Source organism: Elgaria multicarinata, chromosome 1 (genome assembly GCF_023053635.1).
Source record: "Elgaria multicarinata webbii isolate HBS135686 ecotype San Diego chromosome 1, rElgMul1.1.pri, whole genome shotgun sequence".
NCBI classification, from domain to species: Eukaryota; Metazoa; Chordata; class Lepidosauria; order Squamata; family Anguidae; genus Elgaria; species Elgaria multicarinata.
Genome location: NC_086171.1, coordinates 130,275,534 through 130,302,890, shown reverse-complemented (window position 1 = coordinate 130,302,890; position 27,357 = coordinate 130,275,534). Strand labels below are relative to the sequence as shown.

The following is a 27,357-nucleotide window of genomic DNA, read 5'->3' as shown; positions in this document are numbered from 1 at the left end:
TGACTTTGGTAGCTGACCCTCATGCTGTATCTAACTGCTTTTGAAGCTCTCCCCACTTTCAAAAGTAATTTGTCACACAGCTTGCAGGGGGTGCTAAAAGGCTTAGTTTCCCCTCAAGTGGCTTATGGAACTAGGTTAAAGAATCAAAATGAATCTATTGCATTAATACAAGAGGATACCTCTTAATTTATGGTGAAATCACTTCTCCTGCCTTGGCTTGCTATTGTTTCTGTTGCAGGTAGACCATTAGCGCTGCCAACACAGGTAACGGAGGTTGGGTCCATCTATGAGCTTGAGGGAGGGAGGGAGGAAAGAGAGAGGAAGTTCCTAATAAAAAACACAAGCGCTTGCCTTAAAATTCCAGCTAAAGAAGAATTCCAGGCTCCCCTACTTTCTATTAACTGAGCTCCCCACCTACCATGCTCCCCATCTCCCAAACACGCAACCCTCCCTTGAAAACCTCTGCCTGGCAGCTGGAAGTGAGATGAAGAGTTAGGGAGGTAAAAAGGCAGAAAGCCTGACCCCAAAAAAAGATGGGAGAGAAGAGACAGAGACAATCCCTAGTACCCTCTTGTTCCAAGGATCCTGGGCAGCTTTGCCTTCCAATGGTTTTCATCATTTTCCTGCTATGGAAGCCAATGGTGACAGACATCAATGTCCTCATTATCCTGGCATTGTAATGTATTTCCAGGAGAGTTTAATTTCGTGGACAACATTGTCATTTGGGAAGAGGCAATCAGAAGCAGTGTCCTTTCCAAGGTATTATGTGACATTACCAGGTTGTGCTGCAATTGATAGAGTAGCTTTTGGCAACGCTATGTGTGTTTAGTTAAGAGTTAAGCCGATCAGGAGTAAGCCCCACTGAACTCAGGTGTGCATAGAGCTGTAGCCTTAATTAGATTTAAGGAAATAATGAGCGAAAACCACTATCCAGGATACACAAACAACAGCAACGAAAACCCACACGGATTGTAAAGTTATTTGCTTTTAGGGAAAAGTGCATATACAACCAAGTGAACGTTAAATGTCTGGACAGCTTTAAGTTACTAAATAAACCAAAAAACAGAACATAAGGGAGGGGGGAAACCAAGCCATCGTGTACAGTTTTACATACGTTTAACAAATAGGTTATGTTTAAGGGGAAAGCCCATTATACTCTTAAATCCAAATACAATCTTAAAATAAGCAATCCAAAAAAAACCTACAGTTACCAATAACTGCAGTAGTTTGTGTTTAAGAAGTGGGTTTCATTGAAACATTTTAATATAAAATATCCAGAAAGCAGGTTACAATTGAGGCGTAACCAAGAGATACTTAACGCCCAGCAGTTCGTTGAAAGTGCCTCTTAGGGTCACCTATTGCAACAAGGTCATCCACTGTTCATACAATACTAGCTCAATATACAGTTTTTGAGCTTCCCATTGTGGACTGTAGGAAGACTTCATTGTTTCTCCTTCCTTGAAGTAATTTGTTTGTAGAAAAGGCATGCACTCATGGCATGCTCTACTGCAGTTCAAGAGGGTCTGCTTTCCCAGCAGGTTGTTTGCAGTAATTTAGGCTGGCACCACCCATCTTCAGTTTATAAGTATCAAGTTGTCATCACTGTTCTGCCTGTAGAAAGAAGTTATATTTATTTATTTATTTATTTATATGCCACTTGCCATATCTAAATATACATCTAAGCGGTTTACAAAATCAGAGGTTAAAATGCATCATAATACAAAAAAACCATCAGTTAAAATGTCTTAAAATTATTTTAAGCCAAAGCTAAAAGCACAATAATTAGTAAACAAACTTGGGCAAAGGGATAGGTCTTTAACGGGTGCCTAAAAGACACCACCGTTGTCGCCTCCCAAATACCATGGTAATCTGCAGGTTGTGTTACAACCAGCAAGGCCTCTTCTGATGATCTTAGCAACACGCAGGAATATACTGGAAAAGGCAATCCACCATGCTTTATATTCCAACAGCAAGAACTTGAACTTGGTTCAATAGCTGATATGTAGCCAATTCACACCAGTAATTCAATATAAATATGTTGGAAGGTACTAGTAGAAGACTAGCCAAATGCTTAAATTTGTTGTAGCACCTGGTTTCTAAGTTTCCATTCTCTACAATAATAATTCACATATAACCTGGCATTTATAGGTTCTGCTTTTCTGTCCTCAGACCCTCATCTCAGGCTTATACCTCTGTTTTGCTACATACCCGCTGATATCATCCAGCCTGTGGGGGCCTGGTGGGATGCAATTTAACTCTCATTAATCAACTTACTTAAATTTAGTTTACTCAATTGAGATCTATATATATGGGGACAAGTATTCCCAAATAGGTAATGGATTCTGGGTACCACTACAATTGCCTACTAGTCAACACACTGGAAGATATATGTTCTCCAATTGGCATCATTTCAGACTTTGACAAATTAATTGAATAGCCAGACAAATCACCAAAAGTATTAATTCCATCAAAGCCGGTATAGATGGCTGGAGCTTTGAAATATACAACTTTCTAACAATTATACATGGGTTGCAACAAAAGTGGACCAAAAATCCAAATAAGTATCCATTTGAAGGTGACATTTATATGCCACCCTTTCAAATATTGAAACTCTTGTAAGACTCTTCCATTACATTATAAGAAATCAGTGTTTATCCTTCCAATGCTGTAATACCAGCCTTTAGCTGTCAAAAGGGTGTGGAGAATCCATTTACATTGACCATTTGTTAATTTCCATGAAGCAGGAAAATAATTTAAATGAGTGTGTACATCAGAGAATATTAAAGACTGTTCCAGTACAAAAAAAATTCTGTGTGATAACCTCCCCGCAAAAAGAACCAACTAGTGGTCATTGCCAAAAATATGTTTAAAAGAAGCTTTAGCAGTATTGCACTGTCAGCAATTAGCTGTATTAGACAACCCCTTCTTAAAGAGACTCTTCAATAGACACATAGCAAAGGTTTTTGCTAAATAAGACGCAGCCTAAGATCCGTAGATGCCAAAGTGGCGATCCACTGATTAGGCATTTTGTGGAAGTGCCCAGAGCAGTATCTCAACTTCCCAAATGTGCCCATGGATCCAAAAAGGTTGGGGACCCCTAAAATAGAGCTTTGCAGCCTGAAACTTCCAAGTCATTCCAGTTCACTCCCGAAGCAAAGGGAATCCACCTGGGAGATGCTATCGGAGGACAGCAACAAGAGAGACAGTCTTTTCTGTGGTGGCCTCCCAATTGTGGAACAATCTCCCTGACGAGGCCCGCCTGGCGCTGACATTGTTATATTTTCAGCACCAGGTGAAGACATCTCCCTTCTCCCAGGCATTTAGCAATATGTAATTAGCCTGGGTTTGTTTTTGTGGTTTAAAATTGTATGTTTTTGTGCTTTTAAATTTTTGTATATTGTTTTTAAGTGTTTTTATCCTATGTAAACCGCCCAGAAAGCCTTGGTTATGGGGTGGTATACAAATGTAAATAATAATAATCTGCTTAGAATGCTCTTCACCATGTCAGGCATCTTTTTAAAATGTTAGAACTATGTAGAAGGATACAGAACTTTAAGCACTTTTATCTTGTGATAACATCCTTGAAGTATAATTAAGAGAGGAAGTTAGAGATTATCATTATTTTTGGCTTATGTTGTCTGCCAATAGTTCTGTTAATTAAAAATAACCTCACGATTTCACCAGGGAAAGCAATTTATGCCACAATTAAAAGTACTTAGGTTAACTACCCTCACTAGCACTGTTCAATTAGAGAGAGAGAAAAACATACAATTGATCCTTTCCTTCTCTATTGCTAGAAATAGTAGTTTCCTACTGGTAAGACAATGGCAGAAAAATTGAGTGCATACTCAACAAAAGTTCCATATTTCTGGTTGGACCCCATCACTGAGCCCATTATCTCAAAGGTATTTAGTCCTACAGAACTGACAGAACCAGTGAAACAGCATACTGACCTCCTACAGCAACAGAAACTTATTGATGTCTGTTTTCCTGTGTCTTCATTGTTGCACTCTTTTAGAAACTCGTGTAGATCCGTAACTGGGAAACCAATCTCTTGGTATGTCTGAAACAGGAGTATAGAGAAATATCTGTTTAGGATAATTCAAGGCATTCCTCATTTCTACTGCTCTCCAACCCCACTGTATCAAAAAACGGTACAAGGAGGGGGAAGATGGATAAAATTATCAGTTTAGCAAAGCCAGCAAATGTAAAATATACTGAAGGAGGGTTGGAACCAAATTTCCCACTATATTACTGGTGGGAAGATAAAAGAAATGCTCTCCTCTACTCCTCATCCACTTACCTTACTCTACTTGTAAGTAACTTTACTTGTTCATTAGTATAAAGCGCAAATATTCTTATACTTGCTTGACACTGAATTTACGGGTCTGGCTCTGGCTCCATTGTCCTTTCTAAGAGTTCTACTAATAGGCTACTCCAGCTATAGCTCTGGTAAAAACAATGGTGTCGGGCAAGAGAGTGACATTTCCTGGCTTTAGAAATTTTTCCAATGCTGTGCGATCTCTTGTGTTCAAAATAGGGCTTCCATCAGTTTCCCCCCTCCATCTTGGAGGAAGTACTATGCATTACTGCAGGGGTCCAGTATCTCAGCCCTACGGGCCAAACCCAGCCCTACTGGAGGAGTCCTCAGAAAGCCCTCAGAAAGGAGTCCTCAGAAAGTCCTCAGAAAGCCAGGCCCTCTTCCCCTGGCCCCACCTCTATCCCCCAACCATTGAAAGTTTCAACAGCACCACATATGGAAAAGGGGCAAACCTAGGCTAGCAGTAGCCTAGCTAGTGAAACAAAATGGCAAATTCAACAGAAGCAAGTTTTCAAGCCCCTCCCAATAATCTTACCCCCATCCTACAAAGTTACCCATTTTAAGCCTGAGAAAGTTTGAAATATTTCTGTAAGTAAACTCCTCTTCAAGTTAAAGGATCTTCTTAAAAGTTAACAATAATTTGGCCTTCTTGATGAAAACAAGTGCTTAACAAATAAGTTTACCTTTATGGTATCATAGGCATCTGTAATAAGTGCAATAAAAAGGCTGAGGATCATATATATGAAGAGGATAATGAAGGAATACAGGTATAGCCGACTGAACACCCACACTAAAGTACTCTTCCGCTGGATTTGAGCGAACGTAGCAAACATGTCATCGCCATTGACCAAAGAAAACAGACATTCTGCTACCGTGTTCAGATCTTCAAACTAGAACGCATGGAACACAACTGGTATCAGAAACCATTACTATGGCACTTGAAAGAATCAAAGACCCATATCATCCCACCCATTTATAAAAATGCTAGATGTCTTACAATAGATCAATAAACCCCCACAAATCAATAAAAACAAACTGTACATTTTCAAATGTTATCCAGCCCTCATAAAATCAAATGTTAAATACATATCTTAATTAAAAAAAGATTGTACATTGATTTTGCAGAAGAGATTTGTGGTGGTTTTGAGAACGTAAGGGATTTTCTATATGAGGCATGTATTGTGCACTTTTCTTTCCCTACTTATGGTTGTCCATGGGTTCTTTAGACAACATTGTTACAAGTTCTGCGGGTTTTGTTTAAAGCAGGGAAATGCAATATTTAATTGTAAAACTGAAAGAAAACACTTTTCCACTTGTGTATTTACACTATTCTGCTATATCACAGTGCCACGTAGAGTTTACGTAATGGAAAAACAGGCAAGAAAATGCTCATGTAGTGCTCAAAACTTATATACAGCAAATTTAGGATGCACGGCTTGTGTAAAATCCGTTCTGTCTGCGTTTTATGGATCGTCAGGAGACTTTTGTTCCATCTTCCACTCATTGACAAAATTGGAATTTTTTTTTCCGTTTCTGAATTTTCACACTTTTGCCATTTGGGGAAAATGTGCATTTCTGGCTATTTTTTTTTAATTTTGTGGGATTGTTTTCTATTACTAATTTTGCACAAAATTCTGAAAGTTAGAAAAATGATCTGCCAGTCTGCAGAATCCACTTGACTGGGGAAATGTTGTTCCATTGAGGAATCTGTGGGATGGATTCATAAAAAATAAAATTCATTTGATTCCATTGTGGATTTCTCCAACATCCCTAAGCAAATTAACAGCCAATTAGCAACCTCGTGTAGAACAGTTCCAAATGGTTGGAGCTACAACAAAAGGCCTGCTCTTGATATCAGCCAGCCTCACCTCCAACCAAGCATGACATAATACATATCTGGTTGTTGTTTTTTACTTCTCCACCACTTATATTAGCAGAAGCACTAGGTTTAAAATGCTTAGCAAGTTTTTTGTTTATAAGTTAAATACAAATTGTAATACAAATAGCCAGTTTTCTATGCAAGAACACCACAGGATTCTAAAAGATGTGTATATTAACTTTTAGATGACACAAAAGACCTCAGGAAGAGCCAAACTTTTACTGAGAATATTCTTAGTCCATCCACGTAATTTACTGTTTCCAGACAGGTACTTTTGTTTGTTGTGTTTGCTGCAACAGACTGCAGATCTTCTAGAACCCTGAAAACTAACTCATTTGTTATGGCATAAGCTATAGTTTCTGGGACTGCAGTTCACTTCAACAGATGCAATAAATGTTATGCTGAGTTGCAAATAAATATATTCATGTAGTTTGGGATCAGAATTGTAAACAGTGAGGTCAGACAGTGGCTAATCATACATCAATTTTTGGTTGATAACACATATATATTTAACTTTTGTAAACTGCCTAAAGAGCTTCGGCTATGGGGCGGTATATAAATTTAATTAATAAATAAATAATAAATATCGGTGAGCCGATGAAATGTAGTTCAATTGTTTTGTGTTCCATCTTTGATCTTCCTTTCTTATAAGGGATGACCACTTTGTGGCAAGATAGTGTCCTTGGTGATTGAAATGTTCTCCCAGGTGCTATTTTCTCCCCATGTCTACTCTGGTAACACTCTTACAATACATAATACTGTCATCCACAACATCAGGGGCTCATACCCCTGCTCATCTTCTAATGTGATATATGCCATCATTTGCCAGCAATGCCTTCATTGTACGTAAGACAAACAGGTCAGTCTCTAAACAAAACAATAAATGGACACAAATGTGACATCAAAAATAGCAATACTCAAAAACATTTCAATCTCCCAGGACACTGACATCAAGGTGGCCATTTTTGAACAAAGGAATTTCAAAGAAAAGCTGAAAAGCATTTCGTCAGGAGGTTCAACTCCATTCCCTGTGGCTTAAATAGGAACAAATTTATTTTTAAATCATACTACGTCCCATTTCACACTTCAGAGCAGAAAATCGTGGATTAATTAAGAAATCATAGGTTAACTGTGGGTTATTTAATCCCCAAACAACTTAAAATGACTGGATTCACTCTTTCACACAACAACCTTTGATCAGGCCAACAGGAGGTTGTTTATGCAAAGTGGAAACAGCTCACATCTGGCATACAACACAACTAATCATAGGTTAATTAACTCACAATTTGTTGCTGAAACTTGTAAAAAAAGGTCTATATGTCAGCTTACCAATGCAAGAATATTCTTGTTATCACGCAATATGTATTTTATAAATTGCCACTGTAGTCCAGGAAATTATCTCCAGTTTTGATATAACAACTGCCCAGTATATCTCTACTTTTGTTTTCCACCTATATCTCTACTTTTTGTTTTCCACAAGATACCTATCAAGGAACCAATGTGTTTTGCCTAACGATTCAGACAGTTTTTGAATAACAGCTGAATTTTATATTTTCAAAAATGGAGATCAACCATTGTTTGTTTCTTCTTGTTGTTTCGGAGGGTCCCAAGTGTAACTTCAGACCATCGCTGTACCTGGTAGATGCTAATTTTAATGTTTGCATTCTCCTCCCACTTTTCATCTTAATAATGTAACCAGATGAAGACTCCATGGCTTGAACATCAGCCACTTCCCCTACCATTTCCTACTTTTTGCTTTGTTTATCATCTTACCAGAAGAGGAGTTCTAGAGAACTCAAATGCTTGCACAATATTTTGTGACCATTGAGTTGGCCTAATAAATGTATCATGGTGATATGGATTTTGGAAATGTTCTTTTGGCCAACACATCTACCATCACAGGAAAGTCAAATTTAGACTGCAATTTGAGTTATTTTGAACAAAATAAGGTAAGCTGCCTCAAACTTGAGAGCCAGCTATCACCATCTGTAGCATCTTATTTTAGGCTGTGTTCATAATAAAATGTGGGACAATGCTGCCCTCTTGTGAAAAATCTAAAGGTAGACCACAGTCAAACAAAAAATATTAGTTTTTCATTCAGTCAGAGCAAACTTCATGAATACATTTGTTTTTGCCAGTAAAGAGTGTTGTTTAACTAAGCCAAGCATCACAAGTTGTTTTTCCCTAGACATACATGTTGGATCCAGAATGGAATGTATGCATAAGTACAGACATTTTGAACACACAATATGAACAATGCAATTGATGTATATCAGAGTACATACACACTCACCCACTTCAAAATTAATGTTTATATATTATATCCTTCTATATTATATCCTAGTTACATAAGAAATGGTGTCAGAAACACACACCAAGCACCTGCATACCTTTTCATGATATGGTCCTAGAACAATCCAGCCACAGAAAGTATAGCCAAGGTATATCATCCCAGCACAACAACAGAACCTTAGAACTTTGGGAAATGATGCTTGCATTGTTAAAATGAGAACCTATGAAAGGAGGAGAGTAGAATTGTCACACAAACACAAGATACCATACTACTGAATATTTGATTCTAGAGCTTACATTGTATGTCTGGAAGTAGCCTAAGTACCGAATAACTCCAACCCAAACGAATAAAGTAGATGTACCAAGAAAAATACTGCAAACATCATAGCTTGTAAGATTCTGAAAAAGAGAAGAGAATGTTGAGCAACTAAAACAGTTTTTGGGCAGTTGGTTCTGCTTAAGTTTTCAACCAAAAAAAAACCCTTAGGGAACAATCCTATGGCCCCTGGACAGTGTGTGTGTGGGGGGAGGATTTTTCAGATTCCTGGATCTCAGCACTCAGACCCTGGAGCCAGGAGTCCGGGTTCCCCTCCCACTCACAGCTGGTGTAGAGAGAACTGCTCCGGCTGCCTCTCCAAGGTCGTTAAAGCACCTTCAGAGAGGAAGGAAAGAGGGAGTTCTGTGAGTGGGGAGGGGACTGAGTATTTATTTATTTATTTATTTATTTATTTATTTATTTATTTATTTATTTAAACATTTATATCCCGCCCTATATCATTAAGAACTCAGAGTGGCATACAGATAAAAGCATACAGTATAAAACAATAAATATGCACAGTTAAAAACAAATTAAACCATGAACCAAGATAAAACAATATATAATTTAAAAGCAGTAAAACAGTTTAAACAATGTGCCACTGAGTTTAACCATCAAAGGCTTTGTTTAAAAGCCATGTTTTTACTTGGCGTCGAAATGAAATCAGTGTTGGTGCCAATCGGGCCTCCAAGGGGTGGGCATTCCACAGTCGGGGTGCCACAACAGAGAAAGCCCTCTCCCTTGTCCCATCATAGCATATATGTTGCATTGGTGGGATGCGGGGAAGGGCTCCTCCACCAGATCTCAGGTCTTGGGCAGGCATATATAAGGAGAATCCTCCAGTCTCCTTCCCTCTTTCTCCAAAGAGCCCCAGACAGACAGGCAAAGTGGGAGGAGCGCGGAGGCAAAGATCATCTCCATGATCCTCCTGATCTGTATAGGATGCCCACCAGCAGGGCTGCCCAAGTCATTTACTACATGAGGTGAAGAATAAGATGGCACCCTCTCCCATTTCATGTACAAAAGACTGTTTTTTCAACACTGGTGATTAAGCATTCTCCTCCATTGAAGCTGAAGGCAACAGGCTAGCTTAGGGAGCATAGGGCAGGCTGAAAGACACACAGCTCTCTCCTCCAACACCTTACTGCCACTTCCCAGAATCTGATGCCTGACATGACTGCTTCACCCTGCCTAATGGTAGGGATGGCCCTGCCCACTGAACTCCATTTCAGAGGCTGATGAGCATCCTGATAGGATTACGTGCTTAAGAATTGAGGAGTCTCACAACCACCACTCCATAATGGTCCAAAATAGTTGTGACTTTAAAGCTCACCTTCGCTTTTATTTCCATTTTCATTATAGAGCCAATGATAGTCATCATATCACTGACAATCACCAGGACATACCACCCATTAATGAACTCCAGACGGTCTGAACTGCACACATGGCGTTTATATTTCTTCAAGAAGAAATTCACAAACCTCTGTTTTAAATATTAAGAGGAGGAGGAGAACAGTTAAGAAGCTTCTACTACTTTAGAGCAAAAAATGCATACTGGTTTTCCTCACATTACTAGAGTCCATCAAGTGACCACACAGGTACTACACTAGAGTGTGTGGACCAGCCTTCCCCCACCTGGTGCCCTCCAGATATTTTGGACTACAACTCCCAGTATTTTTCACCATTGGCCATACTGATGGGAGTTGAAGTCCCTAACATCTGAAGGACAGCAGGTGGGGAAAGGCTGGCATCAACATTATGGAAAAGGATTGTGGGGTAAGTTCTGCTGTTATACTTTATATGGTTACAATGTACTTGAACACTAGAGGACTAGATTTTATATCTGCCAATGACAAATGCAATCAACACCCGGCCATTAAGTACCCACACTTTGAATTTGGCTTAGGACCAAACTAGCAGACAATGATGAATAAGCATCATACATTTCTTGTGATCACCACAAGTAATCAGCCTGCTCACTGGTTTTGTACTAGTTGAACCTTCTGAATAATTTAAAGGCAGCACCCATAGGTTGCATCATATCAAAGCATGTTAGGCACTATACAAACTGTGCTCTCATGTACTGAATGCTGTTTTAATATATACTTTGCTATCTATCTATCTATTATATTACTGTATTTATACTTCATTTATTAGATTTGCATACCGCCCAAATGGCTAATACTCTCAGGGCAGTTTACAATCATAAAATAAAATAAATGACAAAACACCACAATATTAAAAGTATCAAAATAATACCATATTAAACATTTAAAAATATTTATAATATTGAGGAACCAGTAGTAAAATTAATAATCAAGCAACAGATTAAAGATTAAGTGGCTGCTTAAAGAATAAGGTCTTAGCCTGGTGTCTAAATTTATTCAGTGAAGATACCAGGTAGAACTCCCTGGGAAGTGTATTCTACAGCAGGGGGACCTAGAAGGCTTTTCCCTGGGAAAAAGTGGGTGGTGAGACCCAGAGAAGAGCCTCCCAAGAAGATCTTAGCAATCAAGCAGGAACATATAGTAGAAGGTGCTCCTTCAAGTAGACTGGCCCTAAGCCATTGTTTACTTGTATTTTATTCGTCACCTTGGGTGGAGTTGGTCTGGAAAGGTGGCTTATAAATATTGAAATAAAAATGAAATATTTTATTTTATTTTATTTTATTTTGCTTCTTCTTGCTGCACAATTATTCAGCTCATAATCATTTATCAATGCCTTGAGTAGAGGGGAAATCAACTGTTACAAAACACTCATTTCTCAAGAACTCAACTATTGAATAAAAAACCCTTCACAAGTGAGCATGGGGGAAGAATGTATTTATGCAATTTCCAGTTTCCTCATTTAATCTGGGGAGGAGTGAGACAAAGATTTGAAAATCACAGATGGGGACATTAAATTATTATTAGAATCCTACCAGAAGCAAGGCTTCTGGGTCATCTTCGTGCAATTGTTAATTGCAAAAAGATTAAGATGCAAATATACAATCTTTAGAGACAGATTCAAAGTTGTTAGTAGTGCAGCCGCCGTGACTTAACTTTTAACAGAACTCCTGACCAAACTACTGATACAAGTCAGAACTATGATTTCTTGTTTGAGTATTCCTGTGGACTCATTCCCAATACCCTTTTTGTTTTGGAAAAATAAAAAGCAAACATGCATCCAAGACTAAGGTATACTTACTTTTTGTAGTTTTACAGCAAGAATAATGGACCGTGTGCAGAGAATAAGGGAAGCAAAGCAGTTTGCAATGACAAACCCATCAAAAACCAAGGTATATTGTGTGTTTTTCTGAACTATTATAGGAGATATACAAAAGTAAAAGAACACAAAGATTTCATTACCATAGGCATCTGCAAGCAAGCCACAATACAAGAAAGAAACAAAAGAACTACATCACAGCTCAGGGCTCAATGTATTACATCAGAACAAGCCGCATCTCTTCCAATCGGTCTTGAACCAATAGAGGCTTGAGCACCAGTTACAAACAGGAAAAAATAGTACGCATTTTTATGTGCATCACTTTTTCCAAAACATAACCAGAGTAATTGGGACATACATGAAGGGGACTCGCAGAACAATACAAGTAGCGTCCCGTAACAAAGTTAGAAGCTTCAGCAGGAATTTTAATGTATTTGTGTGTTACCACTATACAGCAAGTTTTACATGTGTTATCCACATCTGTCTTACAGAACCTCCTTACATCACAAGCTCAGTAAACATAAAGTGCAATGGTGGAATTATGTTTTACTGACATTGCAGAACTCAGTTTCTCAAAACCTTGGCAGATTATGTCAAGATGGACACTTCCTCTATAAAGCTTCAATTAACTAGGAGACAACTTTCCTACAGCAACATTTGCATGAGTAACTGAAAGTTTAAGACATCACAAGATAAAGACGCCTTTCCTAAAATACAGAGCAACAACAGTTGCAGAGACAGACAATAACTTTCCAGACATGCATTCAAGCATTAAGCAGTTGTAATAGCTTAATGTAACTTTTTCAGTTCTGAGCTTTTTCACTCTAGTCTTTTCCCGCAGACATTAGGGCTGAATAAGACTTGTGATTGTTTTGAAACCAACAATTATTTTAGGTATTATATTTCACATTTTAATTAAAAAAAACTGGCCGAGAGAGCTTTCATGTTAGACTATAAAGTTTCATTGGACCATCTATAAAATAAAAAGGCAATACTGCTCTTCAATTGACTTCTCTCTTGCTAAAGCACTTCTGCCTACCCACCATGTGAACTGCAAATCATTTGCAGATTAAATATTCCTCTAACTACCTTCCTCCATAAAACATTTACAGTTATGCTTATCATCATTCCCTCCATTTCTGATATTCAGGAAGTGGGTGTTCTAGCTTATGTAGCCAAAATGGCACCACACACATGAGACAGGTCTCACTAGGGCAGGAAGAACCACAAAGATTGCAGAAATAATTTTAAAAAATCTATAGAAGAGATCCTAAGAGAGGAAAAAATGCAAGCCAACCCAATGAGCACCGAATGTGCTTAATGACCACAGAATGCTTACTTTTGGAGAGGAAAAAATGAATGGAAGAGACAACGGAATGGAGTATCATGTAGGATGATCATATGGAAAGGAGGACAGGGCTCCTGTATCTTTAACAGTTGTATTGAAAAGGAAATTTCAGCAGGTGTCATTTGTATATGTGGGGAACCTGGGGAAATTTCCTCTTCATCACAACAGTTAAAGCTGCAGGTGCCCTGCCCTCTTTTAAATCTGGTCACTCTAGTATAGCTCCTGCACCTTTAACTGTTGTGATAAAGACAGAATTTCACCAGGTTCTCCATATATACAAATGACACCTGCAGAAATTCCCTTTTCAATACAACTGTTAAAGATACAGGAGCCCTGTCCTCCTTTTCATATGGTCACCCTAGCATGGAAGAGGGCATGGTGAACAGGAGCACTCTACACTGCAATATGTGTTGCAGATCCCTCTTGTTCCCTCTATTTCTGGTGTTCAGGCCTGAGTGCTAATGCATAAATAGTCAAAACACAAGATTCTCATCTTTTAACTCACACATGCATACACAATACTTACTGGAGCCAGATATGTTCCAGTCTTTACATTCTTCTATGACAGCATCGGTATCAAAAAATATTTTCATTTTACCACTGTGGGCTCTATTGTTAAATATAATCTGTTGATATTAAAAAACAAACAAACAATAAGCTACTTGCTTGAAGCTATATTTTAGATCATGTAACACAATCTATACACATTTTTTAAAAATGTTGTAAATAACACAGGAAAATAGTTACAAAACTTTTAACATCTATGCATTTAAGTGCGTAAGCACTGCGTAAGCATTGTTTTTAAAAAATACAGTTGCCTGACAAAATGTACCTTTAAACAGATTGTTATCCTGGGCCTTCTCCCTGTCTCTCCACACACACACTTCTCAGCAATCACTAACAGGCAAGCTTAATTAAGCCATGATTTTCCATTTTGTGAACCACCCAGAGAGCTTCAGCTATTGGGCGGTATAAAAATGTAATAAATAAATAAATAAATTATGTGTGAACTGGCCCTAGGACTAGTTGTTAGAAGAGAAGCTCATCTTAGGAAATTGTTCAAGATAAAAAGACTATATTTTTCTATGTGGGAATACAGAACAGCACTTACAGTATTCTGAAATTCATAACAGTCAGGCAGCTCACGGGTATGAATGGTTTGTAGATCAATGCCTTTTAGTTTAAAAGAGATTTCAACCTGTATGAGTCTGGAAAAAGAGAAGGCATTACAATATAGTCCCCCCCTTTTTTTTAGAAACACATATAAAACTGTCTCCAAAACCCTCACTTTACCTATAAAACTCAAGGATGAAAAATGACGAGTTCTTCAAGTGACTTATTTCCTTAGCAGCCAGTTCCTGAGGCTCTAGGCGAATGCATTCTGGGGGCAGAGTGGGGCAGTGGGTGGGAAGGGAACAAAAAGACACAAAAGCTTTATCCCCAGTTATACTTGAGAAATCTAGGACTGCAATAAGACTCACCGGGACATGTCTCCAATTAAGCATACATAGTATTATGCTGCAAACATCTAAAATCTTTTCACAATTTGTACAGCAAGGCAGTCTGCTTTGCAACACCATCTCCAAGACAGTGCCTTATTTTCTTTCTGTAGATACAGTTCTGAACAAAAGTAGTATTCTACTTCTGATTCCATGAAGAGCAGGTATCAAGAATAAATAGGCTGGGGTCTGCAAATCATGTGAACTCATCACAAGCAAACCTTTTATGCACCCACCCCAAAATCTTCCTCCCCATACCACCTTTAGTTAAACAGTGGCCTGGTTCAGACGACACTTTGGGTTTTGTGGTTAACGTAACCCTGTCCAGCTGTGGTTATGCTAAACATATGCAAAACGGGTGCGGACGACACCATTAACCCTTTTGTGGTTAAATTTTCCTTAACCACAAAGCGGTTAATGCAGCATCCAAGTCCTCCATCAGGCAGAAATCATAGAGCCCGAAGTATAGAGCGACTGAAATTGCCACGGCTGCTCTATACTGTGGGCTCCTTGCCCATCAGGGGTGTGCTGGGGGGGGGGGGAGGTGGAGGGTTTTTTTTTTCCTTTTTAAATGCTCATCGGGGGGTGAACTGGGAGGGGGAGGGATTTACTTCTTAAATGCCCATGGGGGGGGGGGGAAGAGGGCAAGGTGTTTGTTTGTTTTAAAAAAACCTACTCACAGTTGCGCTGGAGAGCTCCTGCGCTCCGTTTCGTTTAAAAAAGTTTAAAAAAACTTGCCCACCCACTAGCCCCCCCATAGGCATTTAAAAGGGGGGGGAACTTCACCCTCCCCCCAGCACACCCCGACGGGCACAGAGCCCGCAGTCTAAAGCAGCCACGGCAATTTCAGCTGCTCTATACTTCGGGCTCTATGATTTCTTCCTGTTAGCCACATACATGTGTCAGATGACACTTTTAGCCATGGTTAGTGCCACTAACCACATTGCAGAATGTGGTTTGGCAGCCTAACCACAATGTGGTTAACAGAAGAAAATGTTAGCGAAAACGCGTGTCAGGTGACACCATAAACCATGGCTAAGCATTCCCTTAACCACTTTGTGGTTAAGCAGCATGGTTTAGTGTGTCGTCTGAACCGGCCAGTATGCCAGGACCTATATGGAACACATACTAGGCTGCATTTCAGAAGCTATAGATCTCATTCAGCTGACTATATCTTGGCTTAATAAGCTGAAATATGCATGCACCTTTTGTCACCACATGCGGCCCTTCTCCTCCAGTTGCTGTGCACCATGAAGAAATATAGTTTCCTGTTTTGTTTGAATTGGGAAACTATGATTACCAGCTTTGGAACAAGCCAGGATCTTAAACCATCTTAAGATCCTGGTTTGTTCCAAAGCCAATAACCTGGTTCTGACAAATCTGGTTCCAAAGTTAGTTTTTTGGTTATTTCAAAATGGGAAACAATAGTTAATTGGAAACTTCTATATTTCATTGAACTAAGCTGCTAAAGGAGGAGAGAGAAGGGACTGTATGCATGAATCAAAAGCTTTCTGCATATTTCAACTTTTTAAGTCAAGATAAAATCATTTGAACACAACAATAGTGCTTGAAGCAGAAACCAAATCCTGAGAGTCAGTTCATGGATTTCCTTCAGGCACAGGGCCCATGCAGACAGCCAAAGCTGAAGGGTTTGATCATTATTCTGTATCATTCTATCATAACAATAAGGAGGATTTTACCACACATCAGAGGCAAGGTAGTCAGCTGTATGGGCTCAGAGATGCACTACAGGTTGCGCCTGTGGCCTTGACAAAGGGGCAAATATAAAATTCAGAGCTACGACACACTTCTATTCCAGTAGTACCTGTTTCAATAGTACTGTCTATGTGCAGCGTATCATTAGAAGAAAGTATTGTGCCTTTCCTGTATTGCTGTTTACATAACTGTAAGCCTTGCAAGTCATCTTCGTCTTGCTCGTAACCCAGTGTACCCAGTGATATATTCTTCAGTTGTCGGTACTAGTTGCAAAGCAAACACACAAAACAAAGAAACCTCTTCAGAATAAAAAACACTACAATCTACATAATGGCAAAAGGACATCATATCACTTATGAAAAAGCCCTAAAATGCACTTTTTCATTTGGATTACGTCACTTGTGAACATGGGTTTGAAGAAGAGGTACCCTTTTCTGTAACTGCAACTCAGATTATAGCACATCCGAAAATATAGCAGTGCAACTGTAAGATGCTGAAAACCAGTCTGCTTAAAATAAATAAATAAACTCATAATGGCAAGGAAATCAAAAACTACTGTTTCAATAACCATACATATTTACTTGGAAACAAATCCCAGCAATTTAAAGGTTTATTTCCATGCAAGGCTGTTTAGATTCATAGCTCTAGTATCCCATAATGAGAGAGAAATTAACTGCTTCTGTCCAACAGCAGGATGCCTGGATAGCTGCTGCAGCCATGGCAGAGCTGGCTAAATGTGACTTTTAACATTCAGCCAGCCAAATTGTAAGAGACGTAAATTTCAGAAGACACTTAATGCTTCTGAAAGAATGGTATCACATTAAATTAGTAAGGAATGACAGGTACCCTACCTGCAGCATAATCCCTATTGTCTGCCTGTATACAGACATCACAGGTGATCTCACAATCCTTTGAATTAGCCACAGTTTTGTTTTGGGTTTTTTGCATTTCTAGTAAGGCGTTTGCAGTTGCTGTTGCATCCTGTGTATGCATACCATGAACAGACACATACCTGATTAATTGCAAAAAAGATACTATCATAAACATCTTGCTGTGTGTACACACTGCAGCTGTAGTCATCTTCATCAACACCAGAGTAGTTTTTCAGAAACAGATGCTTGAAAGCCATAGTATTTTCCTCTTTGAAAGAAACCACCAACTGATTTCTCAAGCCAAAAAGGACAAGCTTTCAAAAAAAAAGAGAAAACAGAGAGGTAAATTGTTTCATACATTACGTGCTGGATCAGACAATAGATGCTTTTTGTGTAGCGATTCCAGTTGTACACCATTCTTCCTCCCCTGACATTGGTGCTCCAATCCTGATATGCCTAGTGTGTTTACTATTTGATGATTTGTTCCCAATTTAAGATGCTGGTCAGTAAACTGAAATTAAACCAGGGTTCCGTGTTTCAGATGTAATGAAGAGCTCTGGCTTAAACAGACCAGGACTGAAATCAATGTGTGAAGGCATGTTTCCATGTTTTAGCTGCTTGGATATTTATCTCTTTTTAAATTGTTGTTGCTGCTGCTGTTAAAACGTTCTAAAAATTCTTTTTATGCATTTTATAATTGGTTTTATTGTATTGGTTTTTAATTATGTATGTCATCCTGACAGCTTTAGCTATAGGAGGACGCATAAATGGAAACAACAACAGCAGCAACAGAGGAGGGAAGGGGAACACATACTTAATGCTCGTTCCCAGCTCGCTGAACTATAGGTTAGCAAACCCAGTTTGTTATATCCAAAACAGTACATCAGGTACTAATTTGAAAGAGAGCTATTTGATGACTGGACATGATCAGGTCATTAGTTTCTTAAAGGCACCAATTCCTACTCTCACGTCTTAAAATTTTGCATCTCATACCAACTCTCATCACACACTGCTTTATTAATGATTATGGCATGAAGAAGATTCCAAGTTAGAGGTTTCCTTACTGATTTGTAAAGATCAGTGTATCCCTTACTCCAAGGACTTCATAGTTAGCCACAGTAAACCCTCCCCTTTATCCCCAGCCTAACTAGATGTTCCCATGAACATACAAAGCAGTCTACCACATCAGACCATTGGTCCTTCCAGCCTAGTACCATCTAGGTTGATTTGCAACAGCTATTCAAGGTCTCAAGCAAAGGTCTTTCCTAGCACTGCTACCAAAGATCCTTTTCACTAGAAAGGCAACTGACTGAACTTGGTATCTTATGCATGCACAGCATGAGATCTATGACTGAGCTATGGCTCCTCTCTTAATCATCTGACTTCCACAATGAATCTGAAGAAATGCACACACAGCAAGTATTAAACAGAAGAAGCCGTTTTCTCTCTGTCTTCAAGCACTGATGTCACTGACCTCTTCCAGGTTTTCATAAGAGGGAGAAAGTGCTTTTGTAGACATCTATCTCAGCTTTCATGAACAGTGAGAGCTGAAAGTGTAGAAATTATCAGGAACAAAGTTTAGGGTCTACACTTTTCTATTGGCAAGTACACTAAAACCTGGATCTGTTTTTCTACAATTTAATCAAAGCTCCACATGTAACAGCACAAGTTTAATACCTCCAGCACCTCCAATATTTTTTGTGCAAAATGTAAATATAAGAAGGAAGAAGGAATACAAGAAGGAAGTCACCTCTATCACTGCGTAAAGCAACTGGGGAAGTTCTGTTCTGTATGGTGGCAGAGACTACCTAAATTTACTGAGAGTGACTGAAGTTTATAGAACTAGGGATGGGGGACAAATACATTCAGTACCTAATTCACACTTCCCAAATAGTACACAAACTGAAAATCTGCAGTTTTACTTTGATATTTCTGCTTCCAGACACTTCTTCCAGTTTTGCAAATGTACAAAATGCATATATTAGGGGAAAGCACACACAAAAATGCATAGCAGTAAGAATAATGTACAAAATATATTGAGGAAGCAAATTGTTATTAGGAAGAATATGTACAGAAACACAAATGTTAGGAGAAATGTGCAAGAAAGTGAATCTGAATTCTCATGCAGAGTTTTGATGCAGAAATGGGATGAAACAAGTTTGACGCTGGAAAAATGAGAAACTGAGCAAAATTCAACTTTGCAAGAGCCCCCATTAGTGTCTCTCTAAATGCAATAAAAAGTAGAGCCCAAAACCAGGCACCCTTGTTACAATTATTTTGCTTCAAATAAAACAATATTGAAATGATCACAGCACATTTTTACATATTTCCTGCCTGCACTCAAGAACTGATGAGCTAAGGGGGATCTACACTACTGTTTTTAAAGCGCTTTAAAGCACTTTGAAAACATTTTGAAATCTGTATATGCAGTGTGTCCTGGGCCCCAACAGTTGTCAAAACTGTTATAAAGTGCTTTAAAGCAGTAGTGTAGATCCCGCCCCCTAGTTATACATGTCCAAGCCTGAGATTTAGAGCAGTGGCCTAAATGTATATAATTTCATGGCTCTATGTTCTTAAAAAAATCCTAATGTATTAAAGAGCAGGGCTTCAATTCATTTCACCAAAAGAAATAAAACAAAATGGATTTTGCATGATGCAAAGTGATGATGGAGGGACTAGACTGGAGAGAAAGAGATCCAAGAGGAAATATGGGAACTTAAAGTAAAGAAACAGCATGGAGCCCACCCTTCATACTTACATAGAATAACCTTTTCCAATCCAGCATGGAGACAAAAAAGGAAATACTTTACATTACTATAATAGCACCTCAGTATGGTACAGAACACTTACTAAAAATTGTTGAACCCATTCTTAGATGGGTTGTTATTCAATAACAACCCATGCATATTCACATGCATATTTTGTACAGACTTCTATATTCTGTATAGACTTCTATATTTTGTAAACATTCTATATTCACATACATATTTTGTGCAGACTTCTGAAATATTTAAGTTTTGTAGTAGCTGAATTCCTCCCTGCCCAGAGCATTTTAGTGTCAGCAGGAGAAACATCCCCAAATGAGGGGAACTGCATCAAGAAACATGGAAAGCTACAAAGGAAGAAAGAGTAGGACACACGATGCATGACACATCTTGTAGGACACATGAGCTCTTTCTCTTAAAACCACAGCTTTTTGCAACTTTCAACAACTATTCTCTGTGAGTACAATTCTGTGGGCCCAACATGTGCACAACCATTTGCAGGGCTTCTTCAGAAGCTAGCATAACTTTTATCTCAGGTTGCCTTTATGCTGGGGAAGTGCCCTAGTATCAGGCACACATCACAACCAGCCCATACATTTCAAGGTGAGGCCTTCTGCACCTTCATTGGCAACATCCAGCAGCTTGTTCTCCCCAGGGTCTTGGCATGGATGCTACTCCTAGAAGAAAGAAAGCATCATAGAGCTGCAGCTGGAGCCTTAGGGAACAACAAACTGCTATACACTCCCAAGGCAGACACAGAGGCCTTCCCTTGGAATGCATGGGCTGACACAGCCCTGCCTAGCCTGGCAGCAGCCCAACCGATCATAGCAGAGAGAGGGCTACACTTGCTTCTATACTATGGCTCTTCTACAAAGGCAGGACTTGCAGGATTGAACTCTGTGGCTAATAAGCTACAAGTTTCCTTGAAAAGGAGGTAGGGAAAAGAGGAAGCATTGGACAAAGTTATACAACGCCTTCTGGTTTTATTAGGTTTAAACAATATGTTATAATACTTTAATGACCTTTTTGGGTAAACAATGCATCTCACCAGGGTAAGCTATGTGTGTGTGTGGGGGGGGAGGGTCATGCTATTTTAATTTCTCAAGAGTCAATTACATTCCGCTTGAAACTCCATGCTTTTAAACATAAAGGTTTTCATGGCAGCAGCTTTCCAAAGTTTCAAGCACAAGTCTGCCCCAGCCCTTGTCTCAAGATCCTTTCACCAGAGAAACTGGGGATCCAGCCGGCAGTAATCTATATAGACAGCATTTAAGAATTAAGATGAGCCTTGCTAGATCAGACCAAATGTCCATCTAGTCAAGCATCTTGCTTCCCGCAGATGCCTCCAGAAAGATCATAGGTAGGGAATCAATACATTATGCCCTTTTCAGAAGAAGGTAAATACCTTTTCTTTTCTTTTTAATTCCCCAGGCGTTTTGGTTACTGCTTATAGACCTTTGCACTGTTTTACCTTTGCAGCTGGTTTTGCTTTTGATTTTATTACATCCTGCTGCTGGCTTTCTCTTGTTTTAGATTGCTACTTTGTATTTTATGTTTTCAGTTTGTAGGCTATCAAAGAACAATTGTTATTGGGAAGTTTAAAAATATAATAAAATAAATATTTCACTCTCCCACTGCCGCTCCCAAGCAACACTGATAAATCACTAAACTATAACCCTACTTGTATCTTTCCCTTTCTTCTTCCATATCATGATGGCTGGGGAGGGTGAAAGGGAAGGTACACTAATTAACACCTTCAAAGCCTAATCTGTACCTTCAAAGACTAATCTGTACCTTCAAGGATCTTCTTGGGTAAGATGAGGTGGAAAGGAAAACAAAAGGGATGAGGTGGCATAGAGAGGGAGTGGGTGCGTTGAGAGCCTGAAGTGAGCTTTAGCCTTTGAAGGTATGGATTGGAGCTGCTGATAGCCAACACAAATTTGTTTTCAAAGGCATCTCTCAGGCGAATGACACACAAGGAAAAACTATTGTCTCTGCCTCCCCCCTTACATAATGATTATTACTGAAATTCTTGCAGAAGCAACTTAAAGGAGCACAGGGTCAAATGCTATAGGGAGCTTTACACCAGGGAAATTAATTTCCCTGCCCACTGACTATCCACTCCTTTGTTTGCATTTTAAACTTGTTGGAATTTTAACACTGTGAAAGCAGCTTTAAGCAAAAGCCTGAAGTTACAAAATATCTATCTGTTTGCTGTTTCATGTACATGACGCACCAATATACAATTCTAAATCGGTATTTTTTTTTCAAAGTTACCTGTGTAGTAACCATAACAATCTTCAAAATCTGAAGCCCCAGTTTCCAGGGTATTTGACGTCTAGCTCGGTATTTTTCACATGGATTCATGAAGTAGAATTTTAAATCCTCCTTTAGGGACTCCTCTTCTTTAAAGTCTGAATCCGGCTGAGCCATCATACTTCTGCCATAAACAATAAGTTCATGCTTTAAATGCTCAAGTTTTTCATACACACGCACACACACACACACACAAACACACACGTCATGCTTTCAGTTAGAAGTGTAAAGAACAAGACCCTCAAATTGAAGGACCATTCTCACTCTTTAATAACAAAAGAAACATTTCTTTCATCACATCACAGCAACTTGTTTACGCATCTTGCATGACATTTTAAAATGGACTTGTTCCAAAAAAAGCTAGCAAACATTAACATGAAATAAACCAGATTAACGCAAAGAATTTTCAGTCACCTGGATCTGTTTATAAGAAGACTGTTCTATCCTTAAGGAACTTTCAGACTTCTTTGCAGCTGCCCCAGTTCAACCAATATAAGTCACAGGCCAAGGTCCAACCTACACATTACATTTGAGGGGAGGGATGCTTAACCCCTTCCCCAATCACAGCAACTCCCTCTCACAAGACTGCCTCCCCCCACTCTGCAGGATTCCAAGTCCATGTCAGCGAGGTTATGCAGAAGGGGGAGGGGGAGAGAAAAGCAGAAAACCTGAAGATGGGGGAAATGGTTAGTCACCTCCCTTCCTCTGCTATCCCTTCACTGAAATTTGCATCTGCTTGGTCACTCCCAACACCGAGAACAACAAAGAATCCTGCCATTAGGGTGTTTTTTAAGAAAATATTTTTTGTATTGAGATTTTTTTCAAAACAAATCAACCCTTCCCCAATCAAATAAACAAAATCAAAAACTAAACAAAGATCAAATCAAGTTAAAGAAACCAGGAACATTTAAATAATACAAAATGGGTCAGCAGTCACAACATATTCTTATATCAGCCAAAATGATTGATACACAACTGGAAGTTTGTAATGTCGATCTTCTTGAGCTGAATTTATTAGTAAAGCAAGACCAATCAGCTGAAAATGTGCCTTCCAGCCAGGCAAAATTTGTCCTCCAGCCAGGCAAAATTTGTCAGTTTTTCAGTTAGACAAATTCTCCAAATTGTTTTAAGCAGTTATCCAGTGTGGCTACCTTTAGGGCTTTCATACTTACAGTTCTGTAACATATGTCTTGGCCCTAGAAGACTGGTAAGAAGGATTCTCACAGTAATCATTCAGCATGTTGGCGTCTGGTCTCACCAAGAGAAATGATAATCTCTCTCGTTTCCTTGAACCTTTTCACTTTATTTGGCTGTGTAATATTGTGCAAACAGTACAGCTATAAAACATCCCTTCACATAAGGAAATGATTGAAACCAAAGGTCTCTGTGGTTGTGTGTGAGCAAAACAAGTACAGAAGCTGCCACCTATCTAATGGCTAAAAATATTACACTGAAGACCTACTGTACTCTCCAGTGTTAGAGCAAACAGTGTCTTCCGGGAAGCCCTAAATAAGTACTTAATTCTGCCTGATGTCCAGAGCTGCAGAGCTTTGAGTTAACATAGTTTGCATGGTAGACTGGGCTGAGTTAAGCATGAATGTGCTCTAAGCAGAGCTTGTATTTCACAAAGTAGCAGGGAAAACTCAAAAACTGTTTTGAAAGCATATGGGTTTCTATGTACTTCTCCTGCACTCCAACATTTAAGGAGGGTGAATGTATCTGAGATAGCTAACTGGCAGCCTGTAATCCAAATCTATAACATTGTCACTGCAATATATAGTGCTGATGAATAGAAAGCTATACCTTACCCGTTTCCTTGTAGCGTGTGCATGCTACATTTGTGACAATCAATGTCCAATCCGTGAACATCCCTGGCCTGCTTACAACATACTGGCCTTTAAAACATGCCTACTTTATTTGTAACACTTCATATGATTTTCATAGTATTCTAAAATGCTCTACAAATGCTAGCTCCTATTACATGGGAACAAGACTGTATTGCGTGTCTTTTCACTGGTCACAATTTCTCCCTCAGCCTTATCTAGTCAGAACCAGTGTCAACAGCCTGATCAGATAAGTTTTAATTCATTCACCGGCTTTCAGTCTCTCAAAATCTCTGAAGCAAGTAGCCTAACTTTGCTCTACTCATATATACAGAGTTCAGTTCAAATTGCTTTCTTGTTTCTAACAATACTGAGGGTCAGAACTTTTTCAGCATTTTCCCAAGGCAACTCCCCCTCCCCACACCCTTAAAGAGTTGGCCGGCCCTACTATTAGGCAGAGTGAATTCGCTGCCTTAAGCAACAGATGCTGGGAAGTAGGGAGCAGCAGCAGCAAGATGTTGGTGGTGAGTGCCATGCATTCTGTCCTACATTCCCCAAGCAAGCAGATGCAATGGGAAAATGCCCAGTTGCCAGTGTTGAAGTACGATTCAACTGTCAGTTGATTCTGAATTTTACAGGTGTGTCCAACAGATATTATCTTCCATTTGTAACCGCCCCATGATTTCCCACAGCTCCTTCCAATCTTTTTCTTATCAGAAAAAAGCTGTTGACAGAATAGGGGTGTCATGAGACAGGTGTTTTATTGCATGCTCGTTGCTGGGCACTCACAGATTTTCACAGGTCCTATTCATGATATTGCCTGCGTCCTGCACGCCTCCTGTCCCTTCTTGCCTTCTTTACATGACAAGAAAAGACCCCAGTAAATCTGAATTATTTTTGAGATGGAACTTATCACTATCTTCTGCTGTGTGCAGGAGAAGCAGCACAATCAAAAGGGCCACATGCATGTTTACTTCCTCTTTCAAAAGAGAAAGTAATGTGGGACAAACATGCGGGCAGAGAAGCAACAGTAAGGAAATGCAATTTTCCCCCATGTGATGATGCTCTAGGTGTGTGCTAGAAGCACCTGTATGTAAGTACCCACAAAAAGCAGCACCTTCTCTCCTGTTCTTTAGCTGTTGGATGTTACAGTCTATATATGTGGTTATCTAACTTGGCCACAGAGGGCTCCTAGCGCTACCAAGCAAAACACATTGTTCAGCTATTCTGCACTCTGGGCTACTTTAATTGTGCAATCACTCTGTCTCATTAACAGAATTTTACTGGGGAGGTCCAGATGAAGTGGTCTTCCATTTGTATTCCTCCCGTTTTCCCACTGCTTCTTCCATCCCTTTTCTTATCAGAAAAAAACACACCATGGTACGATAAAAAATATTATAGGTTACAATAGCTGCACAATTCCTAAAGAATGCAATAGCTGCCCAAAAAGGATAAACTAACTAAATAATTCCTTTTGATTGGTGGTAATAAGAGCCTACCTTGTCTGGAAGCACCCTTGGTGGAAATGAAAAAGATGGAAGAAGCAGTGGGATAAATGAGGGGAAATCACAAAAAGTAGAGGGCTCCTGGAACCCAGAAAAAAAAATCCATGAATGAGGCAGGGGGATGGATGCACAACAAAAGCCTTGCCTGGCAGCACCCAACCTATACCTTAGTATCATCCCTATATTAGGACCAACTAAGAAAGACACCTCACCCAATATGCTGCTTTTAGACTTTTGCCTCCAACCAACAGAGCTTCCTACAAGTTTTGAAAGTCTGTGGGGGTGATGGTGGGAAATAAGACTCAGCCTTCAAACCCAACCACGATCTCTCTTCTCTACCACCACCATCACTCACCCACAACCTCGGTTTAAAAATACTCACAGTACAATCCTATAACTGTCTACTCAAAAAGTCTCATTGAGTTCAATGGGGCTTACTCCCAGATAAATGGGTATACGACAGTTTCGGGTATTTGGAGGGTACAGCAATGTAACTGATTGATTGATTGATTGAGATTGCACCTCCGAAATACGCTTGAAAGAGCAGCTTCCGTGAGCTTCCAGGAAATACTCCTTTCCAACTTCCCTACTGCCTCCCACTCACCTGGTGACCAGGGTCCTCCCTTTGCCCAGGTACCTCAGGGCCATGGCGCCGGGATGGCGGGGCTTGCCACGGCCACCTCCTCTATCTCGCCCTCCTTTTCCAGCTCTGCCTGAGACTACATATTCCGTCAGGGGAGCGGGACTCATAGGGAAGAGCGAGGCAAGGCGAAAAGCCCGCCGGCGCTGGGGGTCACGTGGAGCTCCGGCGGACGCGCCTCAGGAGCTCGAGCAGTCCACGCCTCCGCGAGCGGAAACCTGCAGTGGCCACAGCAGCCCACGCTGTCCTTCCTCCCTCGCCAGGCTGCGTCCGCCCCTGCGCGCGTGTGAGAAGAGCGGCGCCGACTCGTCTCCCCCACAATCACACGTTACTGGTATCTCTCTCAAGGGACCGCGCGCTCGGAGCAACCAGGCGCTCCGTTTCGTTTTAAAGGCGCGCAGGACTGTTGCTGCTACCAAAGCGAGCGGTGGCTGTTGTCACCCGTTCGTTTGGCTTGTCTTCTTTTCTCTCCCCAAGCCGGCCCTACCCTTAGGTAGAGTCTAATGGTGGAGGGGATGCGCTGCCCACTTCTGAGATAGAGGGCGAGGCAGCCGCTTGATGGCGGGTCATGAAAGAGCAGCCTCAAATGGGTAGTTATTTGATTTATTCGACTTTTAAAATTATTATTTGTGGGAATGTCTGCCTTAGGAGCCAAAATAACTTGACCGACCTCGGTACTATGAACCTTGACTTAGGGCGCGTTCCTAGGTAGTTTTATACAGGAAAAAAGTCCTACAACTCCCAGCATTCCGCAGCCAGGGGAATGCTGGGAGTTATAAGACTTTTTCTGTCTAAACCGGCATAAGATTGAGCCTTTAAGGGTATCATTTGCTGCTTCATCTCAGCCAGCAAAATGTCTTT

General features: G+C 39.9%; 1 protein-coding gene across 1 annotated transcript; it reads right to left on the bottom strand.

Annotated features, from left to right (window-relative positions):
- Positions 1-1,561: 1,561 nt before the first annotated feature.
- On the bottom strand, positions 1,562-23,025 carry MCOLN2 (mucolipin TRP cation channel 2). Its single transcript, XM_063117824.1, has 14 exons — positions 22,943-23,025; positions 22,490-22,652; positions 17,588-17,761; positions 16,685-16,838; positions 14,654-14,741; positions 14,472-14,568; positions 13,887-13,986; positions 11,995-12,107; positions 10,142-10,291; positions 8,790-8,891; positions 8,591-8,713; positions 5,005-5,211; positions 3,954-4,063; positions 1,562-1,611 (listed from the first exon to the last, which is right to left on the bottom strand). The coding sequence occupies exons 2-14, from the start codon at positions 22,646-22,648 to the stop codon at positions 1,575-1,577; spliced, it is 1,614 nt and encodes a 537-aa protein (XP_062973894.1). The 5' UTR covers positions 22,649-22,652; positions 22,943-23,025; the 3' UTR covers positions 1,562-1,574.
- Between the last annotated feature and the right edge of the window lie 4,332 nt (positions 23,026-27,357).

Coding starts and splice junctions, on each gene's coding strand:
- MCOLN2 (XM_063117824.1), bottom strand. CDS start 22,648: ATGATGGCTCAGCCGGATTCAGACTTTAAAGAAGAGGAGTCCCTAAAG. Junction 16,839..17,587: donor TCTTTTTTGCAATTAATCAG/GTATGTGTCTGT, acceptor CTTTGCAACTAG/TACCGACAACTGAAGAATAT. Junction 14,569..14,653: donor TTCATCCTTGAGTTTTATAG/GTAAAGTGAGGG, acceptor CTCTTTTTCCAG/ACTCATACAGGTTGAAATCT.